At 36.1% G+C, this 12,660-nt stretch overlaps 1 protein-coding gene across 5 annotated transcripts in view; it reads left to right on the top strand.

Moving 5' to 3' along the window:
- Nucleotides 1-12,660, top strand: part of CTDP1 (CTD phosphatase subunit 1) — a 113,198-nt gene that overhangs the window by 23,404 nt on the left and 77,134 nt on the right. For all 5 annotated transcript variants that reach the window (XM_054189384.1, XM_054189388.1, XM_054189387.1 and 2 more), the window contains exons 6-8: nt 4,812-4,902; nt 6,016-6,182; nt 7,013-8,098. In XM_054189384.1, the coding sequence (XP_054045359.1) occupies nt 4,812-4,902; nt 6,016-6,182; nt 7,013-8,098 (1,344 nt within the window). The remainder of the gene's footprint in view (nt 1-4,811; nt 4,903-6,015; nt 6,183-7,012; nt 8,099-12,660) is intronic.

The following is a 12,660-nucleotide window of genomic DNA, read 5'->3' on the forward strand; positions in this document are numbered from 1 at the left end:
GATCCCACTTCTTGGCAAGAAAGGAAGATTCCAAAATAGTTAGCTAACTATACTAGCTAGCTCTAGAACAGTTTAGAAAAGAATTGTCTAGTTAGAGAATTCTTTATGCATGTTAAATAAGACACAGAAGATGCTTGTAATGACAATTGTAAGAGACTTCTGTAACCAGAAAGCAATACCTATTTGTGGTCTCCAACTAATTCTCCTTGAAAGAAAGTTCAGGAGAGGCACGTCCTGTCCTGTCCATCCAAGTGAACGTTTCTACATTACTTCATATTTATTGGCTAAGTTGTCTGAATGGTCTTCTTAAAGCCTTGTCAGTCTCACTGTTGGATTTTACATTGTGTGCTGCTAATGCATTAACACTTTTGCACGCTGCTTTCCTTCTTATGGTGTGGTTATTTCTTGCGTAGCAAAACGGGAATGGTTTTCATATACGCTAGGTCTAAATACCTGGTAGTAAGGGAGCGGATGGGCAAACTTCCTCACTTGGATCTATATGCCAAAATCTGTATGTGGCCTAAGGTCAGAAGATGTACAGCTCCAGAGCCAGGGAGAAGAATGTGTTGCAGAGGTAGCTAACTCAGATGTGTAAGTGCTTTCCCAGTGATTGATCTTCTCTCAATGTGTGATTTGGTCCTGTGTTTGCTTATTTTAATCTCTGTGCTAAAATTTGGGTTACCCTGCAGGCCCCATGCTGGCGCAGACTGATACTTATAATGTGACAAGCCTCTTTGTGGGCATCATACTTGAGCAGCTCCATCTGTTCCATAGAGGAAATAGCCACCAAATGAGCAAATTAGGGTATTACTGCTCCTGACATCCCCAGACTTCTGGAGTTTTGCCTGAAGCTGTCTAACCTCATCAAAAGCATTCAAATACAAGTGAATTACTTGTACAGTGATGATGATATTTTCAACTGAAATACGTTGGTGTGGAGAAACAGTTGATATAGCCATTGATCCACATACTCACCTGTGTAACCAAGATGCAGTAACAGAAATGTATAGGTAATACATATAGAGAACACTTGATGGCAGTATTGGTTAAATGACTTCTTACAGAAAGCTGTCAGTGTGATATGTTACATAAAGGAAGGACTTGTAATAAAATGCTGGGAATCTTTTTTTCTTAGGTCCTCCACATACATCCTAGATTTATTTGTAAAATCTGAGCTGCTTCTGCCATGTCCTGGGAGGCTTTTTCCTCATGTTGCAAAGAGATGACATCTTGTCAGCCCTTTTCTCTCATCCCAGTTGACTCCTATCGGATGTTAAGTGGGATTAGCTGACATTTGTAAACACCATTTATGTCTGCTGAAGTTGTTTATCCTAAACCCTTTCTTAGTTTGACACATTTACAAAGTGAGGGATATCTCGTAGTACATTTATGAAGATGAGTTTGGATTTTATAATCTATTTCCTTTCTACAAAATTATTTTGACCAATTGTTCCTTAATTTTTTTCCTAGTCTCCATAAGAGAAGTTTGGTGTATTTAATACTGAAGTCAGCTTAAATGCTGGTTGTAAAAGTGAATACTACTGTGAATTTTGAGCTCAGAGGCCACTAGGCAACAATAATGCAATGTGCAATCACTCTGAAGATTTAAAGTGGAATTTATAAAGTAGGACTAAGTTGAGGGCATTCATATGTATGTTTTGTTACAGCAAGAATATTACAATATGGATTTCAATAAATAATTGACAGAGTACGTGTGTATATGTAATCACCAGTGTCTGAAGGGCTCCAAAGCTATTGAAAGATTGGGTAAACAGCTCTTTCCAGGTTCTAAAGTAGGACCTGAAGCAGAACTGGAAGTGACCTTATTCTTCAGAAATTCAATTTTAGATTTATTTTTAAAAGGACTTCTTCAAACTCATGTTGGATCCTACTGTTATATCAATTCTACTATGAAATTGCTGTTTAACTCAATCTGCCTCTTAAGATTTGAGACTTACCCAATATGAGTGAGTTACTTTTGAACATTGCATCTTGTGATGATTTTTTTAACTTCACAAGTCTTATTTGCAAGTTTGCTTTTCTAAGAGAGTCTATACGCGGTCAGGTAACACAGCTTGATAAGCCTGTGTGTGCAAAGACACAGATTGAGATACTGGAAAACAAACAACTGTGAGGGAATAGTCTCTGCTAGGTAAGTCTACTGAACAGTCCCTCGTAATACCAGTCAACGGATAATGACAGGGTCTTCAGTTTGTTCAAGAAACTACTTGGAGGCATACTTAGCACACTAATTTATGAGAATAAATGGAAGCTCAATTCTGATTTGAAACAGCAAGTCTTTGCCTTCAGTCTTTTTGACTTCTATATTAAACATGCTTACAAAACGAGAAATTCATCAACATTTATCCTTCTGCTGGAATGATTTGTGCAAACTGATACTTCTCCAATAAAAACCAATTTTGTTAAGATAAAAATTCATTACCGACATTAAGGCAGCAAACTGTGACTATAATAATTTTTCAGGATATGGTGGTGGGAAATAGATAGGAATAAATAAGTGAAACAAAGTAAAGAGTAAATCTTAGGAACGCTTTTGCTGTTTCTGTATACTCTGAGTTTATACATAGACCTTTTCATTGCTCTGAAGTCATAGAAACTTGCAACAAAATGCTCCCACAGAAAAGTGACATCATCTAAGCAGATGGGTTTTTTTTAGTGGTCTGTATTGACTCTTCTTAAAAAAACAAAACCAATACTTTGGAAGCTATCATCCATTTGAAACCTTCAGCTTCATTATTAAAGGTTAACAATGAAGCAGTGTACTATCATCAAATTCTAAATCTTTCAATAAGTACTTTGTGAAAAGATTTTTATTTTTAAGGTAGTAGAGGTTTTCATAATGAGGGTTTCTCAATTCTTTTTGTTACTGAAAGCAGTGTAATAATGATTTTTTTTTTTAAAAAAGTTATATCTTAGCCTGTACTGAGTTTTATCTTGGAGGGCATACCTGCATCTACTTATTTTTAATGTAAAGTTTTTAGTTCTTCAGATTTATCTTCTATTTGCACTGATAAACCAATTTAAAGTTAATCTTTTAACTAACAGTATGTGATCTAGCCACTAGGTGTCTCGTTTGCTCTTGCATGGAGTATTTTTAGTGAATTATTAAGGGGACAAAAATATTAAAATTAGTCTTTACCAAAGCAATCTTGAAAAGCTCCAGAACATTACCTCATCCCTAATCCCTGGCAGCCAGTGTTTCTGTGTCTGAGCTTTCTTAGTCCAACTTTCTTTTCTTACAGTTTTAGCTAGTCAACACTGCAACTGAATGCTCCATTGCGGTTTTGCAGTTTAATCAGTGCACTCCCATCCATCTTAGTGTAGTGAGTCCCTGTGTATTCAGATTAACTAGTAGAAGAGAATTTGGTTGGGGAGAACAGCAACTTGTGTGACAGCTTATGTAGTTTGTCAAAATATCTGTGTGTACAGCAATAAATCTTTGTAGCTAATTCTCTCAATTCATTATGCCTAGGTACTGCAAGGGTCTCACTACAGGGGATGATTCTACGAGTTTGCAGCAATTCTTAAGCATAGTCGGGTGAGTTAAGGTTGAACCTCTGTCCTTAACTCGGAATTTTCTTGCTTTTATGGGTTTTAAGTTATTCCAATTACACATTAATATTAAATACATACAGGATCAACTTTTCAGAAGTAGTGACTGGTATTTATTTTTTATTTTTTTTAAATTTATACCCTCTGTTTTTGAAGACCCAACTTAACATACTCCTGTGAGCTGGACTTCCACAAGGAGTTGAAGATGTGCTCTGTGAAAATCCCAGAGGTCCTTGAAAGAAAATTAAAGTTGGTCCATATAGTCTGTAGTCATTTTGAACTCTGGTTCTAGCTGTAAGATGGCCACCATATAAAATAAAGTAAAACTTTAAAAAATTGTTCCCAGATTAAGTATTGACTGCCTTGTATTATTCATAAGAATAATGAGAAGTTGATGCTAACTTCAGTGCAGATTCAGTAAAATGAAAAATTCAGATTAGCATGTAAAATGCCAGTTTTTCTAAGCAATTATGTGGCTGTGATCTGCTCATGAAGATGAACTTCATTATTGGAGACTAGGTTCAAAAGCATGTGCATGCGTGTTTGTACACCCAAGTCACCATTTTCCTAAATAATGGCATTTTATCTTGCTTTAAGATCAGCTAGCACAGCTTCTCCTGTTTTGATTTTGGTGTTTTGGGTTTTTTTTAGAGTGCAGTCAGAACTGCAACCGGGTCTAAATATTTCTAGGAATCCCAGCATCTATTCACTATACGTAAATGTATTAAAGTATTTGTTAGAGGTACAACTTAAAACCTACAAATGCAAGAGTTCCGGCTGAAACTGTCCCTTAACTTGCCCATTGTGCTTAAGTATTGCAGCACATTGCCGACTCTTGTGAGACTTCTCTGCAGTCCCTAGGCATAATGAGCTAAGGAAAGCATTTAGCTTTAAAGAACCACCTGTAGAGAGATAAATGTAAGTTGCAAAAAATCATATGTATCTATCACCTGCTGTATTTCTTTCAGCCTAATTTATTTGGCTGTCACAAATTTAGTTACTTCAGTTTTGCTGCTATATTGAAAGAAAACAAGATGGGTTTTTTAAAATGAATCCCACTGCATTAGTTACAAATACTTGATCCACTGTGCTTATCCTTTCCTCCATATAATATCTTTTACCTTAAAATTGTATGTTTGTTAAACTGCTGTGCACAGATTAAAATAGCTGAATTATATAAACATAAACAAGGAACAAGCATCCTTGAACATTAACTTTTTAATTCCTTCTTTCAAAAGGATTTTTGGACCCTGAAAAGAAGCTTTTTTCCCATCGGATATTGTCAAGGGATGAATGTATTGATCCATTTTCTAAAACTGGGAATCTTAGGTATGTATATGGGTCTTATGCATTAAACAAAACAGGACAACAAAGAGAATATGCTAAATATAATAAAAATTACTCCCCCTGTACTTAACATGTTTATAGCCCTTCCATATCTGCCTCTTAAATATCAACACCATCTCAATAAAACTGCAACGTTAGGTATTGCAGCATTTCGTCCACTTAATGTGTTCTGTGCTACTAGAACAGCAAGAATGTGAAGTAATGGCATCTTTGTTTTACTTATACCTTTTACTCTTGTAATAACTTAACCGTATTTCCACTTTATGGCTTGTTGACCTTGTATAAGATCTTGTAGGTTGTGGCTTTTTAATTAAACTAAAATTCCTAGTTTGAGGTTAATTCATATTTGAATGTCTAGTATTCTGACTTTGAAATGTGCCATATATCTAGCAGCTTCTCTTCTGCAGTGTTTCTTGAAATTGGGTCATTTAGAGCCTTGAATTCATATTCTAGTCTAAACTCATGTTCTGATCTTTTTCAGAGTATAAAGCCAAGATTTCTTCTAAAAACCAGATATGTTTAAAATTTCATAAACCTAGATTAAAAATGATTGCCCCCTCCCCGTCTGACTGTAGCAAACAAGAAGCTTTTTTCTTCACTTGCTCTGTTTTCGTATGCATGTTTATATCTTAAGTGCTCTACCTCATCCGCCTAGGTGATATTAGTACTTCCTTTGTCTTGGTTTGAATGAGTCTACTCTTCAAAAATGTTTCTTGTATCTTTTTCCTAGTTATATATAGATAGTGTATTGCCCATGTGATAGTTGTCTTTGAGCTGTTTGTTGACATAAACTGTGAAGGCTAGACAGAAATTTTGTAATATTTTGTTCTAGCAAAGGCTTGTTGGTTCTTGCTTCTAGATGTTGGAATAGAGAATTTAAAATACCTGTTTCCTTTTCTTATTAACTTTCATTAGTTCAAATACTGTATTTTGAATTCTGCAATTTTAATCTTGCTGATTTGTTTTTGTAAGTTCATATATAAGCATGTCCTGCAGGCATGCTTGTAATAAACCAGAACATCAACAGAAACTACTTTCATTGATACTATTATTTTCTAAAACTGGATTCGTTTTATCAACCATTTTGTCTCTTAGAGATCTCTTCCCATGTGGGGATTCCATGGTTTGCATCATTGATGATAGAGAGGATGTTTGGAAGTTTGCACCCAATTTGATAACTGTGAAGAAATACGTATACTTTCAGGGGATAGGAGATATTAATGCACCTCCTGGATCAAGAGAAATTCAAATGAAGAAGAGAGGTAATTACATAATTTTTAAACTGTTTTTACAACTACTTCCACTTGTCAAATGTGATTTGGGTACGTCATTGGCTTGATCTTACTAGTATTGCTGTTGTGCTCAGATGAGCAATCCTAGACTGTTGTAGTTGACAGAGAGTGCTCCCGCAGCACAAATGTAAGTAGCTTAGTAAAACTGGTCTGTTCTTGTTGATAGCTTTCCTTTTAGTGGGCAACCACAGCAGAAGTGGAGTACTGGTAATAGTATTTTGGCTGTTATGGCTGGAGACCTAATGTGGCAGTACACTAAACAACAATTTCTCTCTTCCCCCTCTGTAAAACAAGGTAGTTATTTTGGTTATGAAAAACAGGAAATTTATGAACGCGATGGAGGTTTATAAAGGAAGTTTTTATAGTTGTAGTACTGGACTGGGACCTTCTGAAGTGAATTCTGCCCTATTTTTTTTTTTCTTCTCTGTAGTTATTTCATTGCTCTGAGATGTAATCATAAAACTCGTGCTACACAATAAATACTTTAATGTTTGCATAGTTAACAAATAATTACTTATGACCTGTGTTGTTATTTTTTTTTAAAGCTACTTGCACAGCTTCTTCACAAAACTAAAATTTGTTAGATTTGCCAGTTCTTTCTAGTAATCATCAACACGTAAAGTATCTTAACAACTTTGAGAAGCCTAATGGTCACTTCTAAGCATAGTGAAGTCTGACTGTATATGTAAACTGTGTGTTTAAGGAAAAAGAAAATTAAATTTTGATTAAACTTTTATTTAAAAACAAACAAAACCTGAGAATAATATGTATGTTTAATTTCTTTCTTTCCTGTGTCTTAGTAAACCACTCTACAAAACCAGAGGCACTTGTTTCAGCAGTGACATCAGTAAAGGATGCTGAAGAAATACGGAATGTTACATGTGTAGAAGAACAAAGCAATGGTCTCAAGAAAGCTACAAAGGACACTTGCACTGCAAATGGAAGTACTTCTGTAAGCAGTGAAACACCTGACTGGGATGTGAAGTCTCGTGATAAAGTTAATGCCCAGGACTCCTTAAACGATAGCACTGATAACAAAAAGGACAGTGAGGTAACTTACGATTTGACAAATAGAAAAGAATCTCAGACTTTTTCAGAACAAGTTGATAAAACGGGGATAGAGAAGCAGGAAACCCAGGACAAGACAACAAATGACTTGGACTTTGAACTGTCTAGTGACAGTGAAAGTGATGGTGGATTGGATACCAAAAAGTCATCCACTTCTGTATCAGATAGTGAGAATGAGGAAAAGGGAAGCTGGAAGAAATCCACGCAACCTCTGCAGGATGAGAATTTGCAGAAAGAGAGTTGTACTGATGTCAGTGAAAAAAAGGATGGTCTGCTGAATCATTCTGGGGACATGCAATCTCTACCTAGTGAAAATATTCATGACAAAACTGATCTTGAAGCACAAGAAGAATGTGAACAGGAAAGCCTTTGTGATTTAGGAAACGGGTGTGCAGACAAGAAAGAAGCTGAAACAGAGTCTCAGAATAGTGAACAGTCTGGAATTACAATGGGTGAATCCTTGGACCAGAGTATGGAGGAAGAAGAGGAGGAGGATGATACAGATGACGACGACCATTTAATATACCTTGAAGAGATCCTTGTGCGGGTTCACACTGATTATTACACAAAGTATGATAAATATCTGAAAAAAGAGATTGAGGAAATTCCAGACATCAGAAAAATAGTACCAGAACTAAAAAGTAAAGTGTTGGCAGATGTAACCATAATATTTAGTGGACTCTACCCAACAAACTTCCCCATTGAGAAAACACGGGAACACTATCATGCCACAGCACTTGGAGCTAAAATTGTGAAGAATCTGGTGCTGAGTGCTGATGATCCTGACAAAGCAACACATCTCATTGCAGCAAGGACAGGTAGGTAAATGAGACTTGAGTTTTCCATCAGCTTTTTTCCTGTTGCAGTTCATTCATACCTTGAGCTGGTTTTTGTATAACCTACAGACTTTAACGTAACTGAGGTTAGCACTGAAATTGAAGGGGAGAGTCTTCCTAGCACAACTTTAAAAGCCTTTTTTAAAGGCTTTTTTCTGCTGCTTTTTGATCAAGTGTGGCTTTTAAGTATTAAAAGGAGGACCTGCTAAATAACCTCTGATGTAATATGTCATGTCTCACCTCTTGGTTAAGAGGTGGTGATACTAAGTCTTCAACTGTTAAAGATGTTGAATAGAAACTTTAAGATTTGTGTCCGAGAAGAGTTTATAGTGGCCTTGCTACAAAGTTACAGCAATGCTTTCCATCTTGGTTTCTCATATTTCATCTCTCGTGGTTCCGTTTCACTTCGTGTGGAAATCAAATTATTATCTTAAGAGACTGGAATCTGATGATACCCTGTCACTGCTCTCTGTGCATCCTGTATATCTTTGCCATGGGAGATGTAAGAGAGCTTAGCCTAACTTTTGGTATGTGTTTCACAAAGCTACCTGGGTTTACATGGCTATAAGATACCATTGGTTAGCTGCCATAGAGGAGCTAACAGGCCACCACTAGCTTCTAGCACAAAGGGGTTTTTTTGTGTGCACCCTGACCCTTGGTTACCTCATTGTTGGCCTTTTGAAGTTGTAATCTAAATATCTGATAATCAGAACCACAAAATCCAAAAGTAAAACTGCATGGTTTAGATCTTCTAAAACTTCTAGGTAGCTTTAGGACATCTTTAGATACCATAAGCAAAGAAATACACATCTGCTGCCTGTTGGAATATTTTTTTTTCCTGACTGCTGTTCATATAAGTTTTCAGTACATGAGAAGCATCTTTGTTTCATCAGCTTGTACTATAAAAGAATGGAGTATATTTTCACTGGCTGTAATATAGATGTGTATATTTTTCTCAAAGTGTGTGCGACTTAAGAAATAGAACAAGGTATTTCTTAGACAGCTGACCAGGAATAATTTCTTCCTGTTGAAGAGGCAGTGATGCAAAAATCTCCAATGTTTAGTGACTGAAAGGAGGATGTTTTAGTTCCTTAATTTCTACCACTCTAAATACGAGTAGTGTTAAAAAAACCATGGATTAAAACCAGCCAATTTATCAGTCTATTATGATATGCTAATCAGCTTTTTTTAATATATATAGCCTTGTTGTTATTTAGGCTAATATATTTGCTAGGCTAGTGTAAACTTACCTCAGTTTCCAGTTATCTCAATGTATGGTTCTAGTGATGAAAAGCACAGGTAGCTTTTATTAAAAAGTTGGTAAGTCCAACTGTTGCGAGAAGGGGCTGCAGTATTGACCTAGTCACCTAGCATCAGAATAAAATCTCTACCGATGGACCTGCAGTGAAGTAGCAAGTTTGTATTATTTGTCCTGATGTAGATATGCATTTAAATAGTGAAAACAACCTAAAAACCAGAAGAGGCTGGAATTAATTTCATGGAGATTAGCTGGGGTTTGTGAAAGTGTGACAGTTGAAATAGTGAATGGGAAACGTTAAAATTAGTGGACACATCAGCTCGGGCATCTGTAGTTTTACTGCAGTTGCTGAACAGCTCTTTTTAAAATTGCAGGAATAGCAATACTCTTATCAGCAAAGAATTACGCATGTTTGTCATACTTCATTGGAGACATAATAGCTGTCAATGTAACTTTCATGTTTTTCCAATTTCAAATCTTAAAATGCTTCATTTCAAAGTTGCTTTGTCTAACTTGCACTAGATAGTTTCTGAATGTAGTTGTACATCGGACACAACTACTATGTGATGTGGTAAAGTTGATAGGATAAAGGTAAATGACACAGCCCCACCCCCAAACGTATGCATTTCTCTAGAGGAAAAAAATACTGAATAACATATGTTAAAGTACACAGCATTAGAATAATTAGAAAATTATTCACTACCTGTACATTCTTAGTGAATCATCCACTACTATTGATCTTACTTTGAAAAACTATTTTAACTTTAGGTTTTGATTACATAAACGTGCTTTTATGGTGTTTGAATTCAGTTTATTAACACATTTTAAATTAATTTTGAGTGCTCTTTTGAAAAATAAATAGATTCCAGGGAGGTCTGTATTTTTCAGACTTTTTGTCAAGACCTAGATTCTTCAAAATAGTCATGTAATGCTGGTGTTGCACTTGGTACTTAAAATAAATTCAAATATTGTCTGCTATTTAAAACAAGAAATCACAAGAAGAGTACTATTCCTGAATTGCCAGTGTGAAAAATCTTTATTGTCAGTATGTAGAAGCTACCCCCTGCTTTTAGTAAGAAAAGAATTGCACTAATTCTACAAGAGGCAACTTGGTAGTCTTTTCTGTCTAATGAGAAAGACTGTTGTCATCTTTCATCATCACTTAGTCATTATTTCTGTAACAATGGCAGTGAAATAGGGGGATTTGGAGTGAAAAAACTGTATTCTCCAATAATATTTTTTTTTAAGATTCTCATGGATTGCTTGTGGGTTTGGTTTGGGATGGGGTTTTGGTTTTTTGTGGTGGTTTTTGTTTTGTCTTTTTTTTTCTGACTGAAGACTATATTTTCTCACTGATGCTTAGATGGGAGTAGTTATGCTTCATCATCCTAATTTCATGAGGGAAACTCTGAAGCTTAATCAGAGATGTTAAGGATATAAATTGTGTCCAGTCACAGCTGGACTTGTGATAAGTCAGCTGTCAGCGTGATTTTCATACTGATTCTCGTGTGGTTAGAAAGCAAATTCTACAAATCTCTATTACTGCCGGTAAGCCATAAAAATATTACATCTCTGGCTCCTGTGGTAAACGTCTGAAGCACAGCTTGATGTCTAACTGCTGGTGAAGGGGGGAGACAAAAGCATGTCCCTTCTTGACTTCTGAACAAAAGTCAGTGGCCTGAGACCAGACAATGTTGTTCTGCTTTTATTTTCTTTTTTTCTTTTTCAGTTTTTTAATGTGGTTGTGAAAAGGTGACTTTAAAGCATACCTGTGGAGTTCAGTGTTTCTGGATGAGCCCGCTAACAATGGCTAGCTTAGGGCTCAGACGAGCAAGTTAACTTGCATGTTTACTTTGCATTAGCTGCACTGTAGTAAATGGTATATACTTAATCTGCAGCAGTAGTGAGGGCAAATACTGTTAGCTTTTGAGTTTTGAACACGGAGGAAGAATTTGTTGGAGGAAATAAAAAGGCAAGAAGTCAGTGTGAAAAAGAGTGCCCCCTACGTCCTGGAGGGATGGATTTTTTTCACCCTGCAAAGTGACCACATCATAGCTTGGTGTGTGGAATAAACAGCTAGCAAATACCACTTTAGATTGTATTTACAGCATTCTTGTCAGCCTATTGCAGTAAATAACTTAGATTTCTTTTATTCTTTGTATACTTGTCTCTTTCTCTGCAGATAGGCAGCCTGTTTCGCTGCAGACACTCTGTAATTCAGATACTCTGAATTCTGAAAATAAATAAATCCTTTTTCTTGGAGAAAATTAGGATTTTTTTTTTTATTCATTATATAGGGAGGAAAATACACGAATCTTTGTATCATCTAATCAGCTTTCATAGATCTGAGTGACTGAGAAAAGGCTACCTTATAGTCCTTTCCACTTACCTATGGGCTGCATAAATCTTTCTTCAGTTTTTGAAATATCTGCTGTTTGCTTTAAGCAACAGTAAACTGCACTGGATGACGAGTTGTTATAGCTGTGTACACACTTGGCAAAGCAGTTACCACACTATTTCATAAACCTTGCTATGTTCCTTCCTGAACAAATGAGATACCGTGGTTGATTTTTGTATTGAGTTTTTGCTGGTGGAGAAGATAAAGCTGTTCAGGTCACTTAAAAACTATTCTAGTGGGGTAGGAGTGGAAATATGTCAGTTTAGGCTCTGAATGTTTCTTCCCTTTTTTAATTTTTTTTTTTCAAAATATATTTAATTCTGTGTCTCTTCCTCTACTTTGAAAGTAACAGGGGAATAATTTCCTGACTTAGCCTATGTCAAGTTTTACTTAATATCATTAAATACCAGGTTGCTTAAAATACCATTTGTTCTATGAACTGTGGCTCCTTTTTATTCATCCACATCTACCTCCTTAAAAAATGCTTGCTCCTGACTCTCTCGCTGGTACTGAGAGACAAGAGAAAGCTGCCAGCTGGTAAAGTCTTGTTAGCCTGTCCTGTGAAGTGGTGCGAGGTCTTCACCAGACATAGCTATAATGTGTCCACAGATATTATTTTTTTTTTTCTGAATAGTATTTTCAAAGGCCACGTCTTTAAAAAAAACCCAATTAAGCACTGCTCTAAACATCTGCACTGACCAGATAAGCCTGTTGCTTTTACTGGCAAAGCACAGTGCAGTGATAAAGCTGAACTCCAGATGTAGCCTCTGAACAGCACATCTATGACTAGTTCATGGTTGCTTAATTCTTGTAGGGCAAAACACTGAGGTCTATACAACTTGTCTTAGGGTAATGTTGTTGAAGAGCTTCAGGATTTGATCATAAATC

The sequence above is a fragment of the Rissa tridactyla genome, chromosome 2 (genome assembly GCF_028500815.1).
Source record: "Rissa tridactyla isolate bRisTri1 chromosome 2, bRisTri1.patW.cur.20221130, whole genome shotgun sequence".
Lineage (NCBI taxonomy): Eukaryota > Metazoa > Chordata > Aves > Charadriiformes > Laridae > Rissa > Rissa tridactyla.